This window comes from Bubalus kerabau, chromosome 4 (assembly GCF_029407905.1).
Source record: "Bubalus kerabau isolate K-KA32 ecotype Philippines breed swamp buffalo chromosome 4, PCC_UOA_SB_1v2, whole genome shotgun sequence".
NCBI classification, from domain to species: Eukaryota; Metazoa; Chordata; class Mammalia; order Artiodactyla; family Bovidae; genus Bubalus; species Bubalus kerabau.
This window is the reverse complement of record NC_073627.1, coordinates 170,768,396-170,794,085: the sequence shown is the minus strand read 5'-3', so window position 1 is coordinate 170,794,085 and position 25,690 is coordinate 170,768,396. Positions and strand designations below refer to the sequence as shown.

Sequence of the window (25,690 nt, the reverse complement as noted above, 5' to 3'; positions counted from 1 at the left end):
ATGGATAGAGGAGTCTGGCAAGCCACAGTCCATAGGGTAGAAAAGAATTGGACATGACTAAAGCAACTTAGCATGCATGCATTGTTGCATTATGGTTGTATTGTTCCATTCAGGTTGCATTATTTCCATCTAACCCAGTGTTATGATGGCTGCTTAATACCTCCTTGTGTGTGTCCACCACACTTTATCCTTACACTCTATTTTGAGCTGAATTGTCTTCTCCCAAAATTCATATGTTGAAGCCCCAACCCCAGGCCCTGACTAATCACTTCTGGAGACAGAGCTTTAATGAGGTAATAAGAGTAAGCAAGATCCTATAAGTGGGCTCTAATTCACATGTTTGGAGACAGGGCCTTCAAAGAGATGATGAAATCCAACTGAGACTGTTAGGTGGGGTCCTAATCCAATATGATTGCTGTCCTTAAAGAAGAGAGATACTTGGGATGTAGGTGCACTGAGAAAAGTCCATGAGAAGACACAATAAGAAGGCCGCCATCTCTGCAAGCCAAGAAGCAAGGGCTCAGGAGAAACCAAACCTGCCAACACTTTGATCTTAGCCTTCCAGCCTCCATAACCACAAGAAAATAAATGTTTAAGCCACACAGTCTGTGGTATTTTGTTATGGCAGCCCTAGCAATCCAATATGCACACTCTCAGAGACACTCAGATTTCTTTCAACTCTTTCAAGGACAAATTTTTAAATTTTATCTTATTTTACTTTAATTTTGGGGCCTCAAAGAGAGGCATGTGGGATTTTAGTTCCCCAACCAGGAATCAAACCTGTGCTCCCTGCTTTGAGTCTTAACCACGGGACCACCAGGGAAGTCCCTGTGGAAAGCTTTTGAAGTCAACAGTCTTTACTGCAAAAATGGCAATACTCTGTAGCTAACATCTGATTATTACTTAATGCTGTCTTATATAGAAAACTTAGAAGTCTGTCTCTTGGAGCTCTGAATTGTTCTCTCAGTGCCTTGTTAACTGAAAGTCAAGCAAGGAGAAAAACAAACTGTATCCCAGATGTCTGGGATAACCCAGACAACCCAGGGTTAGATAAACCAGGCCTAAGATATTTCATCTGGGAATTAAAAAAAACACACATGCATGGTGCCCTTTTTAGAATGATCCCATGCTTGTAAAAATGGAGGGGAAATTTTCTAAATGTATACATCTGAAAGACTGGAGAAGGGAGGGAAAGGGTAAACAGTGGACAAGTAACATTTGTTACCTTTCAGAGAGGGCAATGCAGGAAAAGGGCAGAGTTCTTTAAACATCTCTGCATTATTTCCCTGTTTGTATGACTGACCAGGACTGGGTTCAGAGCTGGGGGAGTGCAATTGAGTGAGACAGTATGGGGTGCCTAGGACTGACTTCAGGCCAGCGGGAGGCGAAAAGATTTTTCAAGATCCAGCATTTATTGAGCTTACCATGCACTTGTACTTGCCTAAGTATTTGGTGTTAACTCATTTTATTCTTCAAAAAGACAATTTTATTCTTTTAATTGAAGTTATGGTTGATTTATAGTTTTGAGCTAATCTCTGCTATACAGCAAAAAGACTCAGTTATACACATATATACATTCTTTTTTGTATTCTTTTCCATTATGGTTTATCATAGGATATTGAATATAGTTATCTGTGATATACATTAGGACCTTGTTAATCCATTCTAAATGTAATAATTTGCATATAACAACTCCAAACTCCCAGTCCATCCTTCTCCCTCCTCTACTCCCCCTTGGCAACCATAAGTTTATTTTCTATGTCTAGGAGTCTGTTTCTTTTTTTAGGTTCATTTGTGCCATATTTTAGATTACACTTATAAGTGATATCATATGGTATTTGTCTTTCTTTTTCTGACTTCACTTAGTGTGATAATCTCTAATTGCACCCATATTGCTGCAAATGGCATTATTTTCTTCTTTTCTATGGCTGAGTAGTATTCCATTGCATGTAAGTACCACATCTTCTTTATTCATTCATTTGTTGATGGACATTTAGGTTGTTTCCATGTTCTAGCTATTGTGAACAGTGCTGCTATGAACATAGGAGTACATGCATCTTTTTGAACTACAGTCTTGTCTGGATATTGCCGGGGTCCAGCCCCAGCAGGATCCAGGGGTACCCTCAGGATGATGGCATAGGTGATAAGGAAAGTAAAAAGAGAGAGAGAGAGAGGCTTGATCTTCCTTGGGTTACACAGAAAGCCAATAAAGCTCCTGTGTTCCAAGGAGTCATCCTGAAAGAAGAACAGAGAGAGAAATGGAGAGAAAAGGAAAAAAGAATGACATGGGGAGACCAAGCTTCAGTGAGTGAGGCCCATAACTTTATTTTCAAAAGGAACTTTTATACCTTGACTTGTACATAGAGGGAAGTGAAAGATGCAAAGTCATACAGAGTCAGCCCAAACATTACATCTGTTTTGTCTTTATCAAAACCAGGATTTTTTCTACATACCTTTTCCATAAACAATGTTGTGTACAATATCTTCTGGCCTTGGAGGCCTGTGGACATTTTATGACCCTTTTTTGATAAAGGCTGATGAGCCAGAAAACTTGTTTTCCCTTAAAGTGTTTCTTCTTTATTTCTCCCAGCCTCAGAAAGTACTAAACAGAGTTACATTCTCACGGAGCAAAGGTGCAGTGGGTCACAACAAAGAAAGAACCAATTAGCTCAAAGGTCTGATGTGGTTAATTCCAAGGCTGCTACTTGTTTTTCTTACATTCCAACTATGTTAACTAATGCACTCTCAGGTGCACAAAGGATAAGGGATATGGGAACTTGGCAGCAAGCATTGGCCCAATAATGAAGCCCTTTACCAGTACTATCTATTCTAATAATTTTTCATCCCTTAAAGGACCCTATGCTCATTAGGACTTTTAGAATGTTTTGGCTTCCCGTGCCTTTCAAGGTTGGGGAGTTGTGAACAATCATGTGTGTTAATTGCAAGAGTATGGATAAACCTGTCAGGCAAGCTAGAAAGCCATCAGAGGGGTTAAAATAGAAATATTCCTTTCATGCTCAGGAGACTTATTAACTAAAGCCCTAAGTTGATTTTTTCCAGAGAAAGGTGGTTGGGGATAGCCCCCTGTTAATGTCAGAAGAGTTGGTGAAAGGCACAAAATAGTAAGACAGACAGACTTTGGTTTTGGGGTGGATGCTCGAGCAGATTCGGGGGGTTCCTTGAGCCATGATCCGCCTTGCTCGTCATGGCTCTTCCACATGACCTTGTCATGGGCGGGATCTCCCGTGGTGGCTCCTGGCAGGATATCTTCCCAGGACTGTACTTGGTGGATCATATGGTAATTCTATTTTTAATTTTCTGAGAAACTTCCACACTGTTTTCCATAATATCTGTACCAACTTATATTCTCACCAACGGTAGAGGAATGTTCTTTTTTCTCCACACCCTCTCCCACATTTGTTATTTGTAGACTTTTTAATGATGACCATTCTGAGTGGTGTGAGATGTTACCTCATTTTAGTTTTGATTTGCATTTCTCTAATAATTAGTGATGTTGAGCATCTTTTCATGTACCCACTGGCCATGTGTATGTCTTCTTTGGAGAAATGTCTATTGAGGTCTTCTTTCCATTTTTCAATTGGGTTATTTTTATTATTGTTGTTGAGTTGTATGAGCTGCTTGACTATTTTGGAAATCAAGCGCTTGTCTGTCACATCATTTGCAAATATTTTCTCCCATTCCATAGGTTGTCTTTTCATTTTTTTGTTTGCTTTTATGTTTTCCTTTGCTGTGCAAAAGCTTGCAAGTCTGATTTGTTTTTATTTATATTGCTTTGGGAGAAAGGCAGTCCCAAGCCTGTGTCCCTTGACCTAAGAAAACATTGGTACTTATGTCAGAGAAGGTTTTGCCTATGCTTTTAGGAGTTATATGGTGTTACATCTTATGTTTAGAGCTTCCCCAGTGGCTCAGCAGTAAATAATCCACCTGCAATGCAGGACATGGGGGCCAGGGAAGATCCACTGGAGGAGAAAATGGCAACCCATTCCAGTATTCCTGCCAGGAAAATCCCTTTGGGTTGCAAAGAGTCAGACATAACTGATGACGAGTATGTCTTATATTTCAGTCTTAAAAAGATTTAGTTTTCATGAAGTAGTATCCACATTTTGCAGATGAGTGAATTATCCAGGAAGAGGTTAAATAGCTCATTCAGAGATGCGTCTTGACGAAGTGGTGGGTGTGGTGGGCATAGGCCTGAAATCAGAGCCCTGGAACGCTTGCTGGAACAACCTTGCTGCACAGTCTCTCCCTTGGACAACTCTGCTCCCTGAGGCCAGGGTAGAAAAGACCCTACCAAGGGCTGGATATTGTAGGGCTGCAGTGGGGTGGGGCACCTCAGTGACAGGGATTGCTCACTGGTGCCTGGGAGAGTTTGAGAAAGACACAGAGGAGGTGACCTTTTGGCTCTTGTAAGGAAAACAGAGTGAACTCCGGGAGTTGGTGATGGACAGGGATGCCTGGCATGCTTCGATTCATGGGGTCATAAAGAGTCGGACACGACTGAGCGACTGAACTGAACTGAACTGAACTGAAGGAAAACAGGTGCTCATCAGGGATACTTGGGGCAGGAGGGCAAGGGGCCAGCACTGGAGTGCCAGGGTGGCAGTATAGAAGCTGGCCAAGCATCATAGTCAACAAGAGTCCGAAATGCAGTACTTGGGTGCCATCTCAAAAATGACAGAATGATCTCTGTTCTTTTCCAAGGCAAACCACTCAATAGCACCATAATCCAAATCTATGCCCAACCAGTAATGCTGAAGAAGCTGAGGTTGAACGGTCCTATGAAGACCTACAAGACCTTCTAGAACTAACACCCCAAAAAGATGTCTTTTTCATTATAGGGAACTGGAATGCAAAAGTAGGAAAAGATACCCGGAGTAACAGGAAATTTTGCCCTTGGATTACAAAATGAAGCAGGGCAAAGACTAACAGAGTTTTGCCAAGAGAACACACTGCTCATAGCAAACACCCTCTTCCAGCAACACAAGAGAAGATTCTACACATGGACATCACCAGATGATCAATACCGAAATCAGATTGATTATACTCTTTACAGCCAAAGATGAAGAAGCTCTATACAGTCAGCAAAAACAAAACCAGGAGCTGACTGTGGATCGTATCATTAACTCCTTATTGTCAAATTCAGACTTAAATTGAAGAAAGAAGCGAAAACCAAAAGACCATTCAGGTATGATCTAAATCAAATCCTTTATGATTATACAGTGGAAGTGACAAATAGATTCAAGGGATTAGATCTGATAGACAGAGTGCCTGAAGAACTATGGATGGAGGTTTGTGACATTGTACAAGAGGCAGGAATCAAGACAATCCTCAAGAAAAAGAAATGCAAAAAGGCAAATGGCTGTCTGACGAGGCCTTACAAATAGCTGAGAAAAGAAGAGAAGTGAAAGGCAAAGGAGAAAAGGAAAGATATACCCATTTGAATGCAGAGTTCCAAAGAATAGCAAGGAGAGATAAGAAAGCCTTCCTCAGTGATCACTGCAAAGAAATAGAGGAAAATTAGAATGGGAAGGACTAGAGATCTCTTCAAGAAAATTAGAGATACCAAGGGAACTTTTCATGCAAATATGGGCTCGATAAAGGACAGAAATGGTATGGACCTAACAGAAGCAGAATATATTAAGACAAGGTGGCAAGAATACACAGAAGAACTGTACAAAACAGATCCTCATGACCCAGATAATCACAATGCTGTGATCACTCATCTAGAGCCAGACATCCTGGAATGCAAAGTCAAGCGGGCCTTGGGAAGCATCACTACGAACAAAGCTAGTGGAGGTGATAGAATTCCAGCTGAGCTATTTCAAATCGTAAAAGATGATGTTGTGAAAGTGCTACACTCAATATGCCAACAAATTTGGAAAACTCAGCAGTGGCCACAGGACTGGAAAAGGTCAGTTTTCATTTCAATCCCAAAGAAAGGCAATGCCAAAGAATGCTCAAACTACCACACAATTGCACTCATCTCACATGCTAGTAAAGTAATTCTCAAAATTCTCCAAGCCAGGCTTCAACAGTACATGACCTGAGAACTTCCAGATGTTCAAGCTGGTTGTAGAAAAGGCAGAGGAACCAGAGATCAAATTGCCAACATCCACTGGATAATCAAAAAAGCAAGAGAGTTCCAGAAAAACATCTATTTCTGCTTTATTGACTATGTGAAAGCCTTTGACTGCGTGGATCACAACAAACTTTGCACAATCTGAAAGAAAATGGGAATACAAGACCACCTGACCTGCCTCCTGAGATAATCTGTATGCAGGTCAAGAAGCAACAGTTGGAGCTGGACATGGAACAACAGACTGGCTCCAAATTAGGAAAGGAGTACATCAAGGCTGTATATTGTTACCCTGCTTATTTAAGTTCTCTGAAGAGTATATCTTGCGAAGTGTTGGGCTGGATGAAGCACAAGTTGGAATCAAGATTGCTGGGAGAAATATCGATAACCTCAGATACGCAGATGACACCACTCTTATGGCAGAAAGTGAAGATGAACTAAAGAGCCTGCAGATGAACATGAAAGAAGAGAGTGAAAAAGTTGGCTTCAAACTCAACATTCAGAAAACTAAGATCATGGCATCCAATCCCATCACTTCATGGTAAATAGATGAGGAAAGCAATGGAAACAGTGAGAGACTTTATTTTGGGGGACTCCAAAATCATTGCAGATGGTGACTGCAGCCATGAAATTAAAAGACACTTGCTCCTTGGAAGAAAAGTTAGGACCAACCTAGACAGCATATTAAAAAGCAGAGACATTACTTTGCCAGCAAACGTCCATCTAGTCAAAGTTGTGGTCTTTCCAGTAGTCATGTATGGATGTGAGAGTTGGATTGTAAAGAAAGGTGAGCACCAGAGAAGACTCTTGAGAGCCCCTTGGACTGCAAGGAGGTCCAACCAGTGCATTCTAAGGAAATCAGTCCTGAGTGTTCATTGGAAGGACTGGTGCTGAAGCTGAAACTCCAATACTTTGGCCACCTGATGCAAAGAAATGGCTTATTAGAAAAGACCCTGAAGCTGGGAAAGTTTGAAGGCAGGAGGAGAAGGGGACGACAGAGGGTGAGATGGTCGGATGACATCACTGACTCGAAGGACATGAGTTTGAGCAAGCTCAGGGAGTTGGTGATAGACAGAGAAGCCTGGCATGCTACAGTCCATGGAGTCGCAAACAGTCGAACATGACTGAGCAACTGAACTGAAGTGATAAATTGATATAATATGACATTTGTCTTTCTCTGTCTGACTTCACTTAGTATGATAATCTCTAGGCCCATCCATGTTGCTGCAAATGGCCTTATTTCACTCTTTTAAAAAAATGCCTGAGTGGTATTCCATTGTATATATGTACCACATCTTCTTTATCCATTCATTTGTCAATGGACATTTAGGTTGCATTTATGTCTTGCTGAAATGAACATTGGGGAGCTTATATCTTTGGAATTATGGTATTCTCTGGATAAATGCTGAGGAGTGGGATTGCTAAATCATATAGTAGCTCTATTTTTAGTTATTTTAAGGGATCTCCATACTTCTCTCTACACTGGCTGCACCAATTTACATTCCCACCAACAGTGTAGGAAGGTTCCTTTAAGGCAGTTATGACTGCCAAGGATTAGAAGACTCTCCAAAAGAAGACACAGGCAAATGGATAAAGCGATTCAAGAGGAAAGTGTGAGAGCAACAGGACAACACCAAACTCATTTCAAATTTCCATTCAGATAACTAGAAAATGCAGATTATGGCCTGTTATTATTATATAGATTACTATAGATCGCCTTTCAAGAGAACTTTTGATGTATGAACCGACTCATATAGGAAAACTTGTGTCCTGGAGTAAGTATAAGGAAGGATGAAAAGAAGGAAGGGAGAAAGGGGGAAGCAAAGAGGGAGAAAAGGGGGAAAGACATCAAAAAAGGAAGGAAAGAAGAAATCACCCCAGTTTTAGAAGGTGCGGAGGCGAAATTCAGAGGCATTTCAAGTCTGCCCTAGCTTCTCATTTCATGAGTCATCCTCCTTAACAGATCATCAAGTGCATATCACATTTCTCAGTTTAGTAAAGAATGCTTTGAACTCTGTACTGAAGGCAAACAAAAACAAAAACCCAGGGCCATCACCCTGCAAACTTTTTTTTTTTTAACCCAACTACTCTTGGTGCCAAAATTAATGAACATTGAATTTTTCCTGTAATTACTTACTCCTTGATGTGATTCCATCCTTGTCTTTTGCAAATTTGCAACATTCATGGCTATCACAATCGTGTGACAAAATACATTTTTCCACTAAGAACATCCTGAGGCTAAACTTAGGACTGTTCCTTATCTTGTGACTTTCTTTTCATTTAAATACATGTTGCATTTTTTTTTAAACTTATTGCAATTTATTTGACATTTTAAGTGTAATCACTCTTCATTTTTATAGCTACACATAGGGTTGATTCAGGCACATACTAATAAGTAAGATGTACAGGGTGCATCATGGTGAAACTTCTGGTAACTTTCCCAAGTCTCTGCATTTATTCTTTTTTTTTTTTAATTTTATTTTATTTTTAAACTTACAATATTGTATTAGTTTTGCCAAACATCGAAATGAATCCGTCACAGGTATACCTGTGTTCCGCATCCTGAACCCTCCTCCCTCCTCCCTCCCCATACCCTCCCTCTGGGTCGTCCCAGTGCACCAGCCCCAAGCATCCAGTATCGTGCATCGAACCTGGACTGGCGACTCGTTTCATACATGATATTATACATGTCTCAATGCCATTCTCCCAAATCTCCCTACTGTCTCCCTCTCCCTCTCCCACAGAGTCCATAAGACTGATCTATACATCAGTGTCTCTTTTGCTGTCTCGTACACAGGGTTATTGTTATCATCTTTCTAAAGTCCATATATATGCATTAGTATACTGTATTGGTGTTTTTCTTTCTGGCTTACTTCACTCTGTATAATAGGCTCCAGTTTCATCCACCTCATTAGAACTGATTCAAATGTATTCTTTTTAATGGCTGAGTAATACTCCATTGTGTATATGTACCACAGCTTTCTTATCCATTCATCTGCTGATGGGCATCTAGGTTGCTTCCATGTCCTGGCTATTATAAACAGTGCTGCGATGAACATTGGGGTACACGTGTCTCTTTCCCTTCTGGTTTCCTCAGTGTGTATGCCCAGCAGTGGGATTGCTGGATCATAAGGCAGTTCTATTTCCAGTTTTTTAAGGAATCTCCACACTGTTCTCCATAGTGGCTGTACTAGTTTGCATTCCCACCAACAGTGCAAGAGGGTTCCCTTTTCTCCACACCCTCTCCAGCATTTATTGCTTGTAGACTTTTGGATCGCAGCCATTCTGACTGGTGTGAAATGGTACCTCATAGTGGTTTTGATTTGCATTTCTCTGATAATGAGTGATGTTGAGCATCTTTTCATGTGTTTGTTAGCCATCTGTATGTCTTCTTTGGAGAAATGTCTATTTAGTTCTTTGGCCCATTTTTTGATTGGGTCATTTATTTTTCTGGAGTTGAGCTGTAGGAGTTGCTTGTATATTCTCGAGATTAGTTGTTTGTCAGTTGCTTCATTTGCTATTATCTTCTCCCATTCTGAAGGCTGCCTTTTCACCTTGCTAATAGTTTCCTTTGTTGTGCAGAAGCTTTTAAGTTTAATTAGGTCCCATTTGTTTATTTTTGCTTTTATTTCCAATATTCTGGGAGGTGGGTCATAGAGGATCCTGCTGTGATATATGTCAGAGAGTGTTTTGCCTATGTTCTCCTCTAGGAGTTTTATAGTTTCTGGTCTTACGTTGAGATCTTTAATCCATTTTGAGTTTATTTTTGTGTATGGTGTTAGAAAGTGTTCTAGTTTCATTCTTTTACAAGTGGTTGACCAGATTTCCCAGCACCACTTGTTAAAGAGATTGTCTTTAATCCATTGTACATTCTTGCCTCCTTTGTCAAAGATAAGGTGTCCATATGTGCGCGGATTTATCTCTGGGCTTTCTATTTTGTTCCATTGATCAATATTTCTGTCTTTGTGCCAGTACCATACTGTCTTGATAACTGTGGCTTTGTAGTAGAGCCTGAAGTCAGGTAGGTTGATTCCTCCAGTTCCATTCTTCTTTCTCAAGATAGCTTTGGCTATTCGAGGTTTTTTGTATTTCCATACAAATTGGGAAATTATTTGTTCTAGCTCTGTGAAGAATACCGTTGGTAGCTTGATAGGGATTGCATTGAATCTATAGATTGCTTTGGGTAGTATACTCATTTTCACTATATTGATTCTTCCAATCCATGAACATGGTATATTTCTCCATCTATTAGTGTTCTCTTTGATTTCTTTCACCAGTGTTTTATAGTTTTCTATATATAGGCCTTTAGTTTCTTTAGGTAGATATATTCCTAAGTATTTTATTCTTTCCGTTGCAATGGTGAATGGAATTGTTTCCTTAATTTCTCTTTCTGTTTTCTCATTATTAGTGTATAGGAATGCAAGGGATGTCTGTGTGTTGATTTTATATCCTGCAACTTTACTATAGTCATTGATTAGTTCTAGTAATTTTCTGGTGGAGTCTTTAGGGTTTTCTATGTAGAGGATCATGTCATCTGCAAATAGTGAGAGCTTTACTTCTTCTTTTCCAATTTGGATTCCTTTTATTTCTTTTTCTGCTCTGATTGCTGTGGCCAAAACTTCCAAAACTATGTTGAATAGTAATGGTGAAAGTGGGCACCCTTGTCTTGTTCTTGACTTTAGAGGAAATGCTTTCAATTTTTCACCATTGAGGATAATGTTTGCTGTGGGTTTGTTATATATAGCTTTTATTATGTTGAGGTATGTTCCTTCTATTCCTGCTTTCTGGAGAGTTTTTATCATAAATGGATGTTGAATTTTGTCAAAGGCTTTCTCTGCATCTATTGAGATAATCATATGGTTTTTATTTTTCAATTTGTTAATGTGGTGTATTACATTGATTGATTTGTGGATATTGAAGAATCCTTGCATCCCTGGGATAAAGCCCACTAAGAGCAACATTCAGATTCCAGATCCAGCGGCCAAGGAGACCTATTATGCTGTGGGTACCGGCTGGGGCATGGCAGGCGGCTCTGGCTTCCCACCCTTCTGTTCAGAGATGGGGGTGGTGGGCAGTATTTCATCTTTGGGTTCCACGATGCTCACGTGATCAGGCAGAGGCTTCTTAGGGCCAATCTTACCAGTTGGGTCCCAAGGCAGCATGATCTTTACCTTGATGCCCAGCACACCCTGTCTGAGCAGCACATGGCGCACGGCGGTGTCCACATAGTAGTTAACAGGGTCCCCACTGTGGATCATGAGGCCATCCACAAACTTCATGGATTTAGCCCTCTGTCCTCGAAGTTTCCCAGACACCACAGACCTCGCAGCCTTTGGCCCCATTCTCCATGATGAACCGCAGCACACCATAGCAGGCCCCCCGCACAACAAGGCCTCCTAGGAGTTTGTAACGCAGAGACTCTGCCTGGGTAATGGCACACAGTCCTCTTGTGGCTACCTTTTCAGCGTAAAGCTCTACACTGCCTTCAGGGAAGCCAAATCGCTTCTGAACCACAGCAGTCAATTCCCGGATCCGCCGGCCCTTCTCACCAAGTACATTCTGTGTCCTGGTGGCCAAGATAATGATTTCTGTCCTGGTTGGTGTAACTCGGACCTCAACTCCAGAGTACCCATCTTCAGCCAGCTCCCGAGTGAGAAACTCGTTCAGTTCAGCTTTGAAGATGCCATCAGCGACAAACTTCCTCTTTTTGGAAATTTGCACGGCCATCTTGCCGCCGCGAGCCGCAGAAAGGAAAGGGACATGTTGCATTTTAAATTTAATGAGCCAGTCCTTTCAAAGCTTCTACTTTCTCTAAACATATTTATTACAAACAATTTGTATATATATATACACATAATTTTTTGATTCTGAGTCTTCCTTACACAGTAAGAACTCAAAGTCCTATGTTTTAAATCAGAGGAAATAAAGTTCTTTACTAAGTAAGCATAAGTATAGAGAAGAGTAAAAACTTTGGCTAAATAGTTACGAGAATTTAAAGATGCTTATGTTTTAAATTAGTGACATTCTTAAGGTTTGGTGTCTGTCAAAATCACCTGTGAGGCCAGTTAAAAAGAACCACCATGCCCCTTCCAAACCTGGGGAGACAGAATCCCCAGTATCTGAATCATTATAGATTCTACGATTCTGTATCATTACAAAATGAATGTTCTGATCTGTGAAATGGGGATAACCTCCAAGAAACGTTGTGAGGACTGAGTGATATAATGTGTATAAAGCACTAATGCTCTTAGAGCAGTTCTTAGCACGCAGATAGTAATACAGGAGGATAGCTAATGTTCTTTTTGTCTGAAGACAATTCTCCGTGTTTCTGCACGTCCTGTGAGCAGGGGCACTGACAACTTCTGTTCTGGCCCATTTTCTCCAGGATGCTTGTATGGCAAATGGCCTTGGAAGATAAGGCGTCTCTCTCCAGAGCAGGGAGAAGGTTGGTTTTCTAACTGGTGGAATGATGTCTCCTTTTGGTGCAAATGTCTTTTATAAAAGATTTGGGCTCCCTAAGTCCAGAGTTTCTCAGCTGAAATGAAAATCCTCTGAAAGTGTGGCATTCACATGGTCCCCTCTGTCTTGTCCCTGTGGAACTGGGGTTTCAAGAGGAAATCAACATGAACTTGAACTGCATGCTGCTTGCTCTGCCACAAGTAATAAAGTTCTTCATCTCTGACCCAAGAATTTTGTCAGCCACCATCCATGTGGCTGGGTAACCAGTTAGCAAAGGGAGGTAAAAATCTCAGCCCCTTCACAATTCTTGACAATTCTGAGTACAGAACATGCAGTCATGTTTAAAGAAGCTCAATATGGCAACCAAAAGTGACTTAATTCAAGTAATAAAGAGCTACTTTCATTTTTCACTCCCATCTCTAAAAGAATAGTTGAAAGCATTCAATGCATAATTCTCTTATTGCACAACCACAGCATCATGCAGCATCTCCCTCATGCAGCCATGGTCTCCATCCTATCTTCTGGTTTGAAGGGCACTGTTATTGACTTTGGGAATCTATAAACACCTGGCCATTATACAAAACCACTTGTTTTTGTTGTTATTGTTTAGTTGCTAAGCCACGTCTAATTCTTTGTGACCCCATGGACTGTAGCTTGCTAGCCTCTCTGTCCATGGATTTCTCAGGCAAGAATACTGGAGTGGGTTGCCATTTCCTTCTCCAGGGAATCTTTTCAACCCAGATATCAAACCCCCACATCTCCTGCATTGCCGGCGGATTCTTTACCACTGAGCCACCAGGGAAGCCCTCAAAATCACATACCAGTGGCCAAATGGCAGAGCCACAGAAGGTTTGAAGCATATTTGCATTTCTGAACTTCCTGCAGGATCTCAGTTGACCCCCTCTTCACCATTACAGCATGCAATGCCTATCTTCCTCCAGAGCATCTCTATTGTCCTGTTACTTTCTCAACCCACTCACTACCACTGACTTCCTGATGACTGACTCATTCTTAGGAGAATATAGATCACTAAGTAGGACATCTAGGAAACCCTCCAGAGGGACAAAGGCTGTTGGAAGAATGATGACCAGTACCAGCTCCAGAGAGAAAATCCAAGTGGTGAACATGATTTTCCCACCATGACTTACACATGGTGACCAAGTCTGAAGCTGGAGGACAGTCACTTGGGTTCTCTCAAAGGATGCAAATTGTCAGGCTAAGGCTAAAACTCTGGACCATCTATTCCATCTCTGGCTATTCTTTGGCATGCCAAAGTCAATGAAGGCATGTTAAATAAGAAGAGAATGTTACTCAGGAGGAGTTGAACTCACCATAAAACCTGGGACACAGAGGAATGGTTGTGGAGATGGGTCACTGTCAAGAGTACTGGAGCCTTGCTCCTCCAAGTGTGGTCCCTGGACCAGTAGCATTGGAATCAGCTCTGAGCTTGTTAAAGATTCAGAATCTCAAGTCTCACTTGAGACCTACTCTTACAGAAACTAGATTTTAAACAAGATCTGTGGATGATTCAGATGAACATTGTTAAGTTTGAGAACACTGAACATTGTACAGTGTTAAAGCTTTCAGTGTGGGGAACCCAGGAAAATCTAGTTCTGCTTTGTTAATGCTGATCTGGGTAGGGGGCTGTATGTGAGTGTGCACAAGGTCATCTAAATGGCCTCTGATACTCTTGTTCCACATCACTGTGGACTAGACTCCAGCATCCCAGGAAATGTCTCCCAGCTCCTGCCTGGCATTCTTTTTTAAAATATTTATTTATTTATGTATTTTTGGCTGCCGTGGGTCTTCATTGCTGCATGCAGACTCTCCTTGCAGTGAGTAGGGGCTACTCTTGAGTTGTGGTTCACAGACTTCTCATTACAATGGCTTCTCATGTTGTGGAGCATGGGTTCTAGGGTGTGTGGGCTCAGTAGTTGTGAAGCACAGGCTTAGTTGCCCCACAGCATGTGGAATCTTCCTGGACCAGGGGTCAAACCCATGTCCCCTGCATTAGCAGGCAAATTCTTAACCACTGGACCACCAGGGAATCCCCCTGCATGGCATTCTGAGGCCATGAAATCTGTTCTGGGGTCTCTGCTTGCGAGCTTAGTCACTCAGTTGTGTCTGACTCTTTGCAGTCTCATGGACTGTAGCTCACCAGGCTCTTCTGTTTTTGGGATTCTCCAGGCAAGAATACTGGAGTGAGTAGTCCTTCCCTTCTCCAGGGGATCTTCCCAGTCCAGGGATGGAACCTGGATCTCTTGCATTGCAGGCAGATTCTTTACCATCTGAGCCACCAAGGAAGCCTGAGGTCTCTGCTTGCCATCTCCTTATCTTGTACCTGATGCTTAATTGTCTACTGCACACATTTCCACCTTTGCATCATCTCCTTATCTCCACATGTCCATGAGACAATCTCATTCTGCCTGTGTTCCACAAGCTCTGGGCTGGCCCTCCCAAATTCTGCATGCGTGGAGATGGAGTTTCATAACAAGCCCCCATCTGTCTGCCCGATTACTGCATGAAGTGAAAGTTGCTCAGTCGTGTCCAGCTCTTTGTGACCCCATGGAATAGTCCATGGAATTCTCCAGGACAAAATCCTGGAGTGGGTAGCTGTTCTCTTCTTCAGGGGATCTTACCAACCCAGGGATTGAACCCACATCTCCTATTATTGCATGCTCAGCTATTTATAGAAGCTTTTGGCCAGGAAAAATGAGTCAGTAAGAAAGAGGTTTGGGCTTCCCTGGTGGTTCAATGGTAAGGAATCCACATGCCAATGCAGGAGATGCGGTTTCAATTCCTGGATTGGGAAGATCCCCCAGAGAAGGAAATGACAACCCATTCCAATATTCATGCCCGGGAATCCCATGGACAGAACCTGGCAGGCTATGGTTTATGGGGTTGCAAAAGATCAGACATGATTTAGCAACTAAACAATAGCAACAAGAAAGTGGTTTATATTTTTTGATCTCTCTGAAAGTCTTGGGAGAGGAAACATCTCTTGGTTGGTCCTCATAGCAGAGGCTGAGGGTTCTCCCTGGACACTTTTAGGCATGCCTGTTTTGGGTGAGGCTGAAATGGAATGTGCATGTTTTTTTACTAATGGCCTCACTGCACTTGTCAGGCTTGTTGGAATGCCTTTTACCCAAAAAGGAACAAGTAGTCAGGAGCTGTCAGAGCACAAAACTCAATTTTAATATCCTTGTTCAGGATCGTGTGTGTTTCTTTTATTTATATGCTCTTCTTTTTTTTTTTTTCACTTTCACATGTGGATATTATTTTTAAAAAATGTGGTAACAGATCTAGAACCTTTGGCAAGCTAACGAATGAGTAATCTAAATATGAATAATCAACTTTGTCCTGCATGGTGATTACCGTCCGTTATTTGCTGTGAGAGCAGTTGAACTCCTCATTGTTAAAGAGAAATAATCCTTTCCTCTCTGAAACATTTGTGAACCATTCAGTTGGGTGTGGTGAATAAAATACTTAAGGATCTGATACATAAAAATGCAATAGGCAAAGCACATTATTTTTTCGCTCCCTTTCTCAAAGGATGGAATATTTTGTATTTGCCCTGATTTTATGTCTTGACTTCATGTACCATTGTATAGTGACATTTTTAGTTGAAATACAGTAGGACTAAAAATATTGATATAATACTAATAAATCATGTTGGTATGTGTGATTGTCACATAGGATTCACAGGAGATTTAAATTCACAGTTGTCAACGTAAAGGATTCATGCTATTTAGCTTCTTCATGAATCTATACTACAAAGGAAGAGCTTTTCGCAACATATTTCACTGAGGGAACTACCAGGATGATAGGCGTAATACTATGTGTCAACTCATGGATTTCTAAGCATTGCTCACAATACAGATCTGATTTTCAACATAAGGGTTCTTTCAGTGTCCTTGAACAGCATTTGTTTTTCTGTTCAGTTCAGTTCAGTCGCTCGGTCGTGTCCGACTCTTTGTGACCCCCATTGAACCGCAGCACACCAGGCCTCCCTGTCCATCACCAACTCCCAGAGTTTACCCAAACTCATGACCATTGGGTCGCTGGTGCCATCTAACCATCTCATCCGCTGTCATCCCCTTCTCCTCCTGTCTTCAATCTTTCCCAACATCAGGGTCTTTTCAAATGAGTCAGCTCTCCAAAAACTGGAGTTTCAGCTTCAACATCAGTCCTTCGATGAACACCCAGAACGGATTTCCTTTAGGATGGACTGGTTGGATTTCCTTGCAACCCAAGGGACTCTCAAGAGTCTTCTCCAACACCACAGTTCAAAAGCATCCATTCTTCTGTGCTCAGCTTTCTTTATAGTTCACCTATATATTCGTCTGCTTTAAGTCCATCAAGTTTGTCCAAATCAACGTACATCTCCGTAGCATTCCCAGGCGAAGTTCAAGGGAAGCTGTGATGCTCCACTGTCCTTGAAGGAGTCCACATGGAATGAAGAAGTACTGTGGGAAGTCTATTAGTAACCATTGTGCCTTGGGTCACAGGAGGTCCTGGTAAGGAACAAGGAACTAACAAGCTCCCACCAACCAGGATTCTGCAGAGGTCAGCAAGAGGTCAGCAAGAGATGGGAGACTGCAGTCCAGAGGTCCTAGCAACTTCCATCACAGGAGGTCCTGGTAAGGAACAAGGAACTAACAGGCTCCCACCAACCAGGATTCTGTGGTCCGCACCCCTCTGCTGCGCCCACTGGATGCCGATCCTTGGGGACCCAGGAGCGCATGAAATGGGCGTTCCCAGCTGCAATGGCAACCCCCGAGAGCACAACTGGGAACCCCTGCCCCACCCCCGCCATGAGCCGACCCCCCTTATATGCTCTTCTTTTGGGGGGTGCTCCACCCCCCAAAATGGCTTGCGGGATTTTAGTTTCCTGGCCAGGGATTCAATCTGGCCCTCAGCATTGAGAGCCTGGAGTCCTAACCTCTGAACCACCAAGGAATTCCTTAATGTGCTCTTCTTTCCCTGGTTTTGATTTTGGGGACTTAATGACCATAATGATAGTAGACATTAATTTTTCATCCAGTTCAGATAAGATTCCAACATGCTCCATGAAACTATTCCCTGGTAAATGCTTTCAGCTTCTTTGCTTTTTTCTTTGACCACCAATCTTCTTGGCATAAACCCCAAAATAAAACCAATTATTGACTTTTCAATTCCTCCCTATAAGCAGCTAAACATTGTGAAAAACCACACAACCAGACTAGTTGGTTTTATTTTCATTATCACAGACAATGTGTAGGCACACTCAACCCTGCCCAGCAACTCCAGGATTCTCCAGTATGTTTGCTTTCTCACACACACTGGTGACAATTTTATACTTTCACCTCAGCCCTCCTCACACCTCAGCCCTCAAGAGATCCACTTACATCATGCTTCACTGAGAAAATAGAAGCCATTAGACTGGAGACCTTGTCATTTTGTGGTCAAAGCTACCAGCTTCTATGCATCTGGGCTTCTTCCCTGGTAGCTCAGATGGTAGACAGTCTGCCCACAATGTAGGAGACCCCAGTTCAATCCCTTGGTCAGGAAGATTCATGGAGAAGGGAATGGCTGCCCACTGCATTATTCTTGCCTGGAGAATAATATGGACAGAGGAAACTGTTGGGCTACAGTCTATAGCGTCGCAAACAGTCAGACACGACCGAGCGACTAACACACTCTGCATCTATATCCATATTTTCTTTTCTTCCTTCAATGATGGAGGAAGTGTCTCTCTTCCTATGAAAGGTTAATGTAGGATTTGGAGCTCAACTCTTCTAACCTTCTCAGGCTTAAGGTGTCTGCCTGAAGACCCCAGGTAGGGACCTGAGGCCCCATGTAGGGCTTGTAATTCACTGGTCACAGGCCAATATACAGAGAGTAGTGGCTCTGGTTGATGCTGGGACGAATGCAGCCTTCTTTACAACAAGTCAGAGCAGTTTCCTGGTCCGAGAGCACTCACTGATGTCTATGGTGGCCAAAGAGTTAAGTTGAAGACTGTGTCCTTGCCTTTCGAAATCAGATAACTCCCTGTGCGGGTCCTTAATGAGAAACCTTACAGGGGTGGAGTTGCCCCTGTGGAGGCTCTCCTGCACCGTGATGCCACACCTATACAATTGCAAGTAAAAACAGACATTCTGTTAAGGCCTGGATACCGAAACTGAGGCAATATCTTGCTGCCGGCTCCGACCAGGATTTCACAGGGACAGACGGTGGAATGGACTTGGCCATGGAAGATAAAGGCACCCCACATGCGGTGGGTGGCTCTTCTGGCCCCATGGGTTCTGCAACATGAGTTCCATGTGTGTCATGACCGATATGATTGTAAACTGAGCACACATCTATGCGATGGTAAAGAATGTGTTGGCATGTTGGATCTGCACCTAACTCCCCGTGGGGGCTGAACTGGGGCTTCCCTGGCATATTGAGCCTCCGACTGGGACTAACTGGACCCAGAAACAAAACACCTTCCGGTTATATCAGAAGATGGCTGACTGCAATGAGACTAAGCGCTTGATTATACAAGATGTGAAGAAACGGCAGCACATGCCTCGCCCCCAGGGAGAGCATGGACTGTGGAAAGGCTTTCCTGCTTGCATGGGCTAAATTACAGGAATTTGCATTTTTTTGTGTAGAGACAAGGGATGGTACTGAGCCAGGAGTGTGGAACCCCCTGTCCCTCTGTGCTAAAGTTAGTCTTGAGTAGGGTTATCAAGAGGCCTATAGTATAATCCTTGTCCCTCATAGCACCCTGTGGGTATATGGGCTGTACGGGTGTCCACACCTGCCCGGATACTGGATGGATGGTGCACTTGGGGCTGGCTGCATGTGCCCGCCTTGGTATATGTAACCCTCCCACACTGACCTGCCAATGGGCTATGATCCATGCACGGTACCGAGTGAAATGGGTCGTCTGGTGGTACTAACGCTTGGCCTTGTTTTTGCCCCAAGGGGCAACTATAGTGTACCACAATGAAGGGCAGCCCCTACTCACCACAACTGGAGAATCCTGTGGGCAGTAAGGTAGACCCAGCACAACCATTAATAAATAAATCTTAAAAAAATAAATTAGACACAATAAAATGATAAAACAGTGATTATAATATACTGTAGTAAAAATCTTGTGAATGTGGTTTTTCCCACAAGATATCTTTTTATAATGTGCTCAGTCTTCTTAGCATGATGATGATGTGAAGTGATAAATACCTATGCAATGAAATGAGGTGAAAGATGTGGGCAATTTGACCAAGCATTTAGGCCACTATTAACCTTTGGATACTGTGTCAGAGGAAGGATCATCTGCTTTCAGTGATCCTGGATCATTGAACCATGATGATGCTGATGGGTGAATGTTGACAGTAGAAGGTGTTAATTAATGGTTGGGGATTCCCAGAAGGATACAACAGAAATCTCACACTATTCAGAATGGTGTGCAATTGGAAAACTGAAGAAGTACTTATTTCTGAAATTTTCCATTTAATATCTTTGGGCTGTAGTTGAGAGCTATTAACAAACTGCACAAAGCAAAACCATGGATAAATGGGGGACTAGTGTAGCGTGGCAGCTCTAGACATCAGGTCCTCCCTCTTCTCAGAATGTGTAAAATGGTTTAGGGCATCTCTGTGCCAGGGATCAGCCCATGATGAAAGCCTAAGCTTTTCTCAGGTCTTTTCTCAGCCTGTCTTTCCCTGAGTGGCTTTCTAAATTCTTCCACTATTGCTCTTCTCTGGGAATCAACCATATTATCAGTAGTTTATTTCATCTTTCCAGAGGTTTTATATGCACACAGACACACACAATCACACACTTTTCCCTCTATCTTTTCCATTGTACTGCAATTTAATCCCTCCTCTATGGGGTGGTAGAAATTGATATACAGAAATAACGTTTTACTGATAGTGAATCTTCCAGTGCAAGAGCATGGTAACCTTTCCAAGTGTTCAGTCTTCTTTTATATTCTTCAGTGATGTTTTAAAGCTTTCTTCATAATAATCTATCATATTTTTGTAGATTTATAAATATTCCCATGTGTTATCATTTTTGTGACTCTTGTGAATGATAGATTCCTTCCTTGGTCTATCATGTTAGACCCATCAACAGAGGACAAGTGGGGACTTCCTTGAGGCCTTTGTTCATCAGCAATGGTTATTTCTCCTTGTGTAACCATCAGCCAAGTCTATGCCCTGACCAGTAACGTTGAAGAAGCTGAATTTGAATGGTCCTATGAAGACCTACAAGACCTTTTAGAACTAACACCCAAAAAAGATGTTCTTTTCTTTATAGGAGACTGGAATGCAGAAGTAGGAAGTCAAGAAATACCTGTAGTAACAGGATAATTTGGTCTTGGAATACAGAATGAAGCAGGGCAAAGGCTAACAGAGTTTTGCCAAGAGAATGCACTGTTCATAGCAAACACCCTCCTCCAAGAACACAAGAGAAGACTCTACACATGGACATCACCAGATGGTCAATACCAAAATCAGATCGATTATATTCTTTGCAGCCAAAGATGGAGAAGCTCTATACAGTCAGCAAAGACAAGACTGGGAGCTGACTGTGGCTCAGATCATGAACTGCTTATTGCCAAATTCAGGCTTACATTGAAGAAAGTAGGGAAAACCACTACACCATTCAGGTATGACCTAAATAAAATCCCTTATGATTATACAGTAGAAGTGAAAAATAGATTTAAGGGATAAGATCTGATAGACTGCCTGAAGAACTATGGATGGAGATTCATGACATTGTACAGGAGGCAGGGATCCATTTGCTCCCCAAGAAAAAAGAGATGCAAAAACCCAAAATGGCTGTCTGGGAAGGCCTTACAAATAGCCGAGAAAAGAGAGAAGCTAAAGGCAAAGGAGAAAAGGAAAGATATACCCATTTGAATGTAGAGTTCCAAAGAGTAGCAAGGAGAGATAAGAAAGCCTTCCTCAATGATCAATGCAAAGCAATAGAGGAAAACAATAAAATGGGAAAGATAGAGATCTGTTCAAGAAAATTAGAGATAGCAAGGAAACATTTCATGCAAAGATGGGCTCAATAAAGACAGATATGGTATGGACCTAACAGAAGCAGAATATATTAAGAAGTGGTGGCAAGAATACACAGAAGAACTATACCAAAAAGATCTTAATGACGTGGATAATCATGATGGTGTAATCACTCACCTAGAGCCAGACATCCTGGAATGTGAAGTCAAGTGGGCCTTAGGAAGCATCACTACAAACAAAGCTAGTGGAGGTGATGGAATTCCAGTTGAGCTATTTTAAATCCTAAAAGATGATGCTGTGAAAGTGAAACACTCAATATGCCAGCAAATTTGGAAAACTCAGCAGTGGCCACAGGACTTGAAAAGGTTAGTTTTCATTCCAATCCCAAAGAAAGGCAATGCCAAAGAATACTCAAACTACTGCACAATTGCACTCATCTCACACGCTAGCAAAGTAAAGCTCAAAATTCTCCAATCCAGGCTTCAACAGTATGTGAATCATGAACTTCCAGATGTTCAAGCTGGTTTTAGAAAAGGCAGATGAACCAGAGATCAAATTGCCAACATCCTCTGGATCATCGAAAAAGCAAGAGAGTTCCAGAAAATCATCTATTTTGTTTTATCGACTATGCCAAAGCCTTTGATTGTGTGGATCACAAGAAACTTTTTAAAAATTCTGAAAGATATGGGAATACCAGACCACCTTACCTGCCTCTTGAGAAATCTGTATTCAGGTCAGGAAGCAACAGTTAGAACTGGACATGGCCGTTCCAAATGGGAAAGGAGTATGCCAAGGCTGTATATTGTCATCGCGCTTATTTAACTTCTATGCAGAGTACATCATGTGAAATGCTGGTTTGGATGAAGCACAAGCTGGAATCAAGCTGCTGCTGCTGCTAAGTCACTTCAGTCATGTCCGACTCTGTGCGACCCCATAGACGGCAGCCCACCAGGCTGCCCCATCCCTGGGACTGTCCAGGCAAGAACACTGGAGTGGGTTGCCATTTCCTTCTCCAATGCATGAAAGTGAAAAGTGAAAGTGAAGTCGCTCAGTCATGTCCGACCCTCAGCAACCCCATGGACTGCAGCCTTCCAGGTTCCTCCATCCATGGGATTTTCCAGGCAAGAGTACTGGAGTGCGGTCCCTCCAGTCTCCGACTGCTGGGAAAAATATCAATAACCTCAGATATGCAGATGACACCACCCTAATGGCAGAAATCGAACAAGAACTAAAGAGCCTCTTGATGAAAGTGAAAGAGGAGAGTGAAAAAGTTGGCTTAAAATTTAACATTCAGAAAACTAATATCATGGCATCTGGTCCCATCACTTCATGTCAAATAGATTGGGAAACAGTGGAAACAGTGGCAGATTTTCTTTTTTTGGGCTCCAAAATCATTGCAGATGGTGATTGCAGCCATGAAATTAAAAGAAGCTTACCTCTTGGAAGCAAAGTTATGACCAACCTAGACAGCATATTAAAAAGCAGAGACACTACTTTGCCAACAAAGGTCCGTCTAGTTAAGGCTATGATTTTTCCAATAGTCATGTATGGATGTGAGAGTTAGACTGTATAGAAAGCCGAGCCCCAAAGAACTGATGCTTTTAAACTGTGGTATGTGAGAAGACTCTTGAGAGTCCCTTGGACTGCACAGGGATCCAACCAGTCCATCCTAAAGGAGATCAGTCCTGAATATTCATTGGAAGGACTGGTGTTGAAGCTGAAATTTCAATATTTTGGCCACCTAATGCGAAGAACTGACTCACTTGAAAAGACCCTGATGCTAGGAAAGATAGAAGGCAGGAGGAGAACAGGAAGACCGAGGATGAGATGGTTGGATGGCATCACCGACTCAATGGACATGAATTTGAGTAAATTCCGGGAGTTGGTGATGAACAGGAAGGCCTGGCGCGCTGTAGTCCATAGGGTCGCAAAGGGTAGGACACGACTGAGCAACTGAACGACTGAATTGAACGGAACTGAAAGCTGCAAGGCTGAGGAGGCGCTCTCTGGCTCAGGCCTCTAGGGGACCCGCCTTTGTGCCCCTCCTCCCTGCCTGGGAGGCTGGGGAGCAGCTGGTTCCCAAGCAGCCTCTTGCAGTGGGTTTCCAGTTAAGACACTGAAGCAGACACAGTACTACCCGGGCAGGGCTCCAGTGGAGGCTTTTAATGTTGCAAGAACCCCCTACACACACACAGACACGCACACGCGCGCGCGCGCGCGCGCGCGCACCCACACACACAATCTCTCTCTCGCTTGCTCGCTCACTCGCTCTCGCTCTCTCTCCTGGAACCCTGGTTTTCCCTCCTGTAAACTCTCCCAACAGTCCTGCCCTGGAAGAAGCCCCACCCTCTGTAGAGACCAGCCCTAAATTCCCGCTCCCGCAACTCTGCTCCGCAGTCCCAACCTTAGGCTTCAGGAAGTGGATCCTGCAGACTCGTAAGTAAACGTCTCCCCCCGCATCTCCAGGGTACCTAGACCCGCCATGGCACAGCGTTTGCCCGGTGCTCGCCCTCTCCTAATGCTGGGTAACCTCTGCGTCTTGCACTCAGAGGAAACTTGAAAGCAGGATGTCCCGGCCATGCTCCTGCTCCCTGCAGGTTCTTAGAGATCGCAGATGGCTGCCTAAGAGAAGGGCATGGCCTGGCAGCATTTGGGGTGCAGGTGTAGCCCCCTGCACCGGGCAGGGGCTAGCAAGGAACTTGCGGGACAGCAAAAGTGGCACAAGCGTGGAAGAAGAAAGGCGGGAGTTTAACGCCCGCGTATGGGCAAGGCGAGGGGGTGGGATCCGGGGGTGAGTGATCCTGGACCCCATTCTCTGGCGGGTGGGACTTCTCATGATCCTCGCCTGCGTCTGTGGTCGTCCGCCTTGCAGGGGTGCTTCCGGACTTAACGGCGAATCCAAAATTCTCAGCGGCTGCCTTTCTGAAGGGGGAAGACAATTAGGAACAGTAAGGTTTCGGCTCCAACCACCTACATCGCTCCAAGCAAAATATTCTGACCCAAGAGCTCGGGGTCACTTGAATTCTCTTCTCTGGGCCTTGGACGCTGGCAAATGTACTCTTGATTTCTTCTTTGCTGCCAAAGAAAACGCGCCTTTGAAAATGAGGCTGAGCAGCATCGCCACCCAGTGGCTGTCAGTTTTGAAGACTGCTTGTCTTAGAAGGCAGCGCTCTGTCTGAAAGACGTGCATGGACTTCTAGTAGGTTCTTTGTGTTTGATGCTTTTTCTTAGAATTCGCTTCATATGAGGAGAGAAATGGAATATCTGCACTCCAGGTATCTGTTCACTTCCTAGCCTTAGCAGTGGCTAGGAAAAGTCTGTGTGGGTTAATATTGTTACTTGCCTTGGAAATTTCTAAGGTAGACTCATTTCCTCATCTGTACACTGTGCCCTGGCAATGATAATAATACCCCTCTTACAGGGAAGTTATGAGGGTAAAATGAGATAAGTATGCCGTGCTTAGAACAGCAGCAGGAACAGTGAATACTAAATAAACATGATTGAGGTTAAATGATAAAGTTGATGATGGGTAAACCCTCTGTTTGCCTTCGGGCAACACTCAGGAGTCATAAGAAATCAGTCACATCATGACATTGACTGCATGTTTACTGATTCTAGGAGCTTCAGGATGGTTCATGCAAAGAGCTGGACCCTGAAGAAACACTTTGTAGGTTACCCTACTAATAGTGACTTTGAACTGAAGACAGTTGAACTCCCACCCTTAAAAGATGGAGGTAAGTCATACTCATGAGATTTAAGTTGGAAGAGACTGTGTCAGTTCACTTTTGCTGAATAACAAACCACCCCAACATTTAGAGACTTAAAACAATCATTTACTAGATCACGATTCTGTGGGTTGGCAGTTTAGGCAGGATTAATTCGGCAAGCATTCTGTACATCTTATCTGGGCTAAATGGTTCCTTCGGGATGGGCATTACTCACATGTCATGTTAACTGTCCTTCTGAGGGTGCACTCCTGAGTTCTCCTCTCTGTGGCCTTTCTAACATGCTGGTTTGAGCTCTTTGTTATTTTCTGTGATTTCATAAATCTAGAGCAGCAGGAACTGGCAAGCTCCAATATGCAAGGACTGTTTGCTAATATGCTGTTCATCAAAGCTAGTCACATAGCTAAGCCCAAATT

The 25,690-nt window shown here is 42.9% G+C and overlaps 2 protein-coding genes across 4 annotated transcripts in view; one reads left to right on the top strand and one right to left on the bottom strand.

The window, feature by feature from the left end:
* Positions 1 to 11,031: 11,031 nt before the first annotated feature.
* On the bottom strand, positions 11,032 to 11,855 carry LOC129651777 (40S ribosomal protein S3-like). The gene is given in 2 exon segments (XM_055580349.1): positions 11,032 to 11,415; positions 11,417 to 11,855. Coding segments are annotated over 2 exon segments (732 nt in total). The 5' UTR covers positions 11,825 to 11,855; the 3' UTR covers positions 11,032 to 11,091.
* Positions 11,856 to 23,763: 11,908 nt separating this feature from the next.
* Positions 23,764 to 25,690, top strand: part of PTGR1 (prostaglandin reductase 1) — a 30,398-nt gene continuing 28,471 nt past the window's right edge. Inside the window, exons 1-3 of one of the 3 annotated variants that reach the window (XM_055580348.1) lie at positions 23,764 to 23,985; positions 24,422 to 24,748; positions 25,168 to 25,283. In XM_055580348.1, the coding sequence (XP_055436323.1) occupies positions 25,178 to 25,283 (106 nt within the window). In that variant the 5' untranslated portion in view covers positions 23,764 to 23,985; positions 24,422 to 24,748; positions 25,168 to 25,177. Of the gene's footprint in view, positions 23,986 to 24,421; positions 24,825 to 25,167; positions 25,284 to 25,690 lie in introns of all 3 variants that reach the window. The other 2 variants (XM_055580346.1, XM_055580347.1) reach the window with 2 other exon arrangements.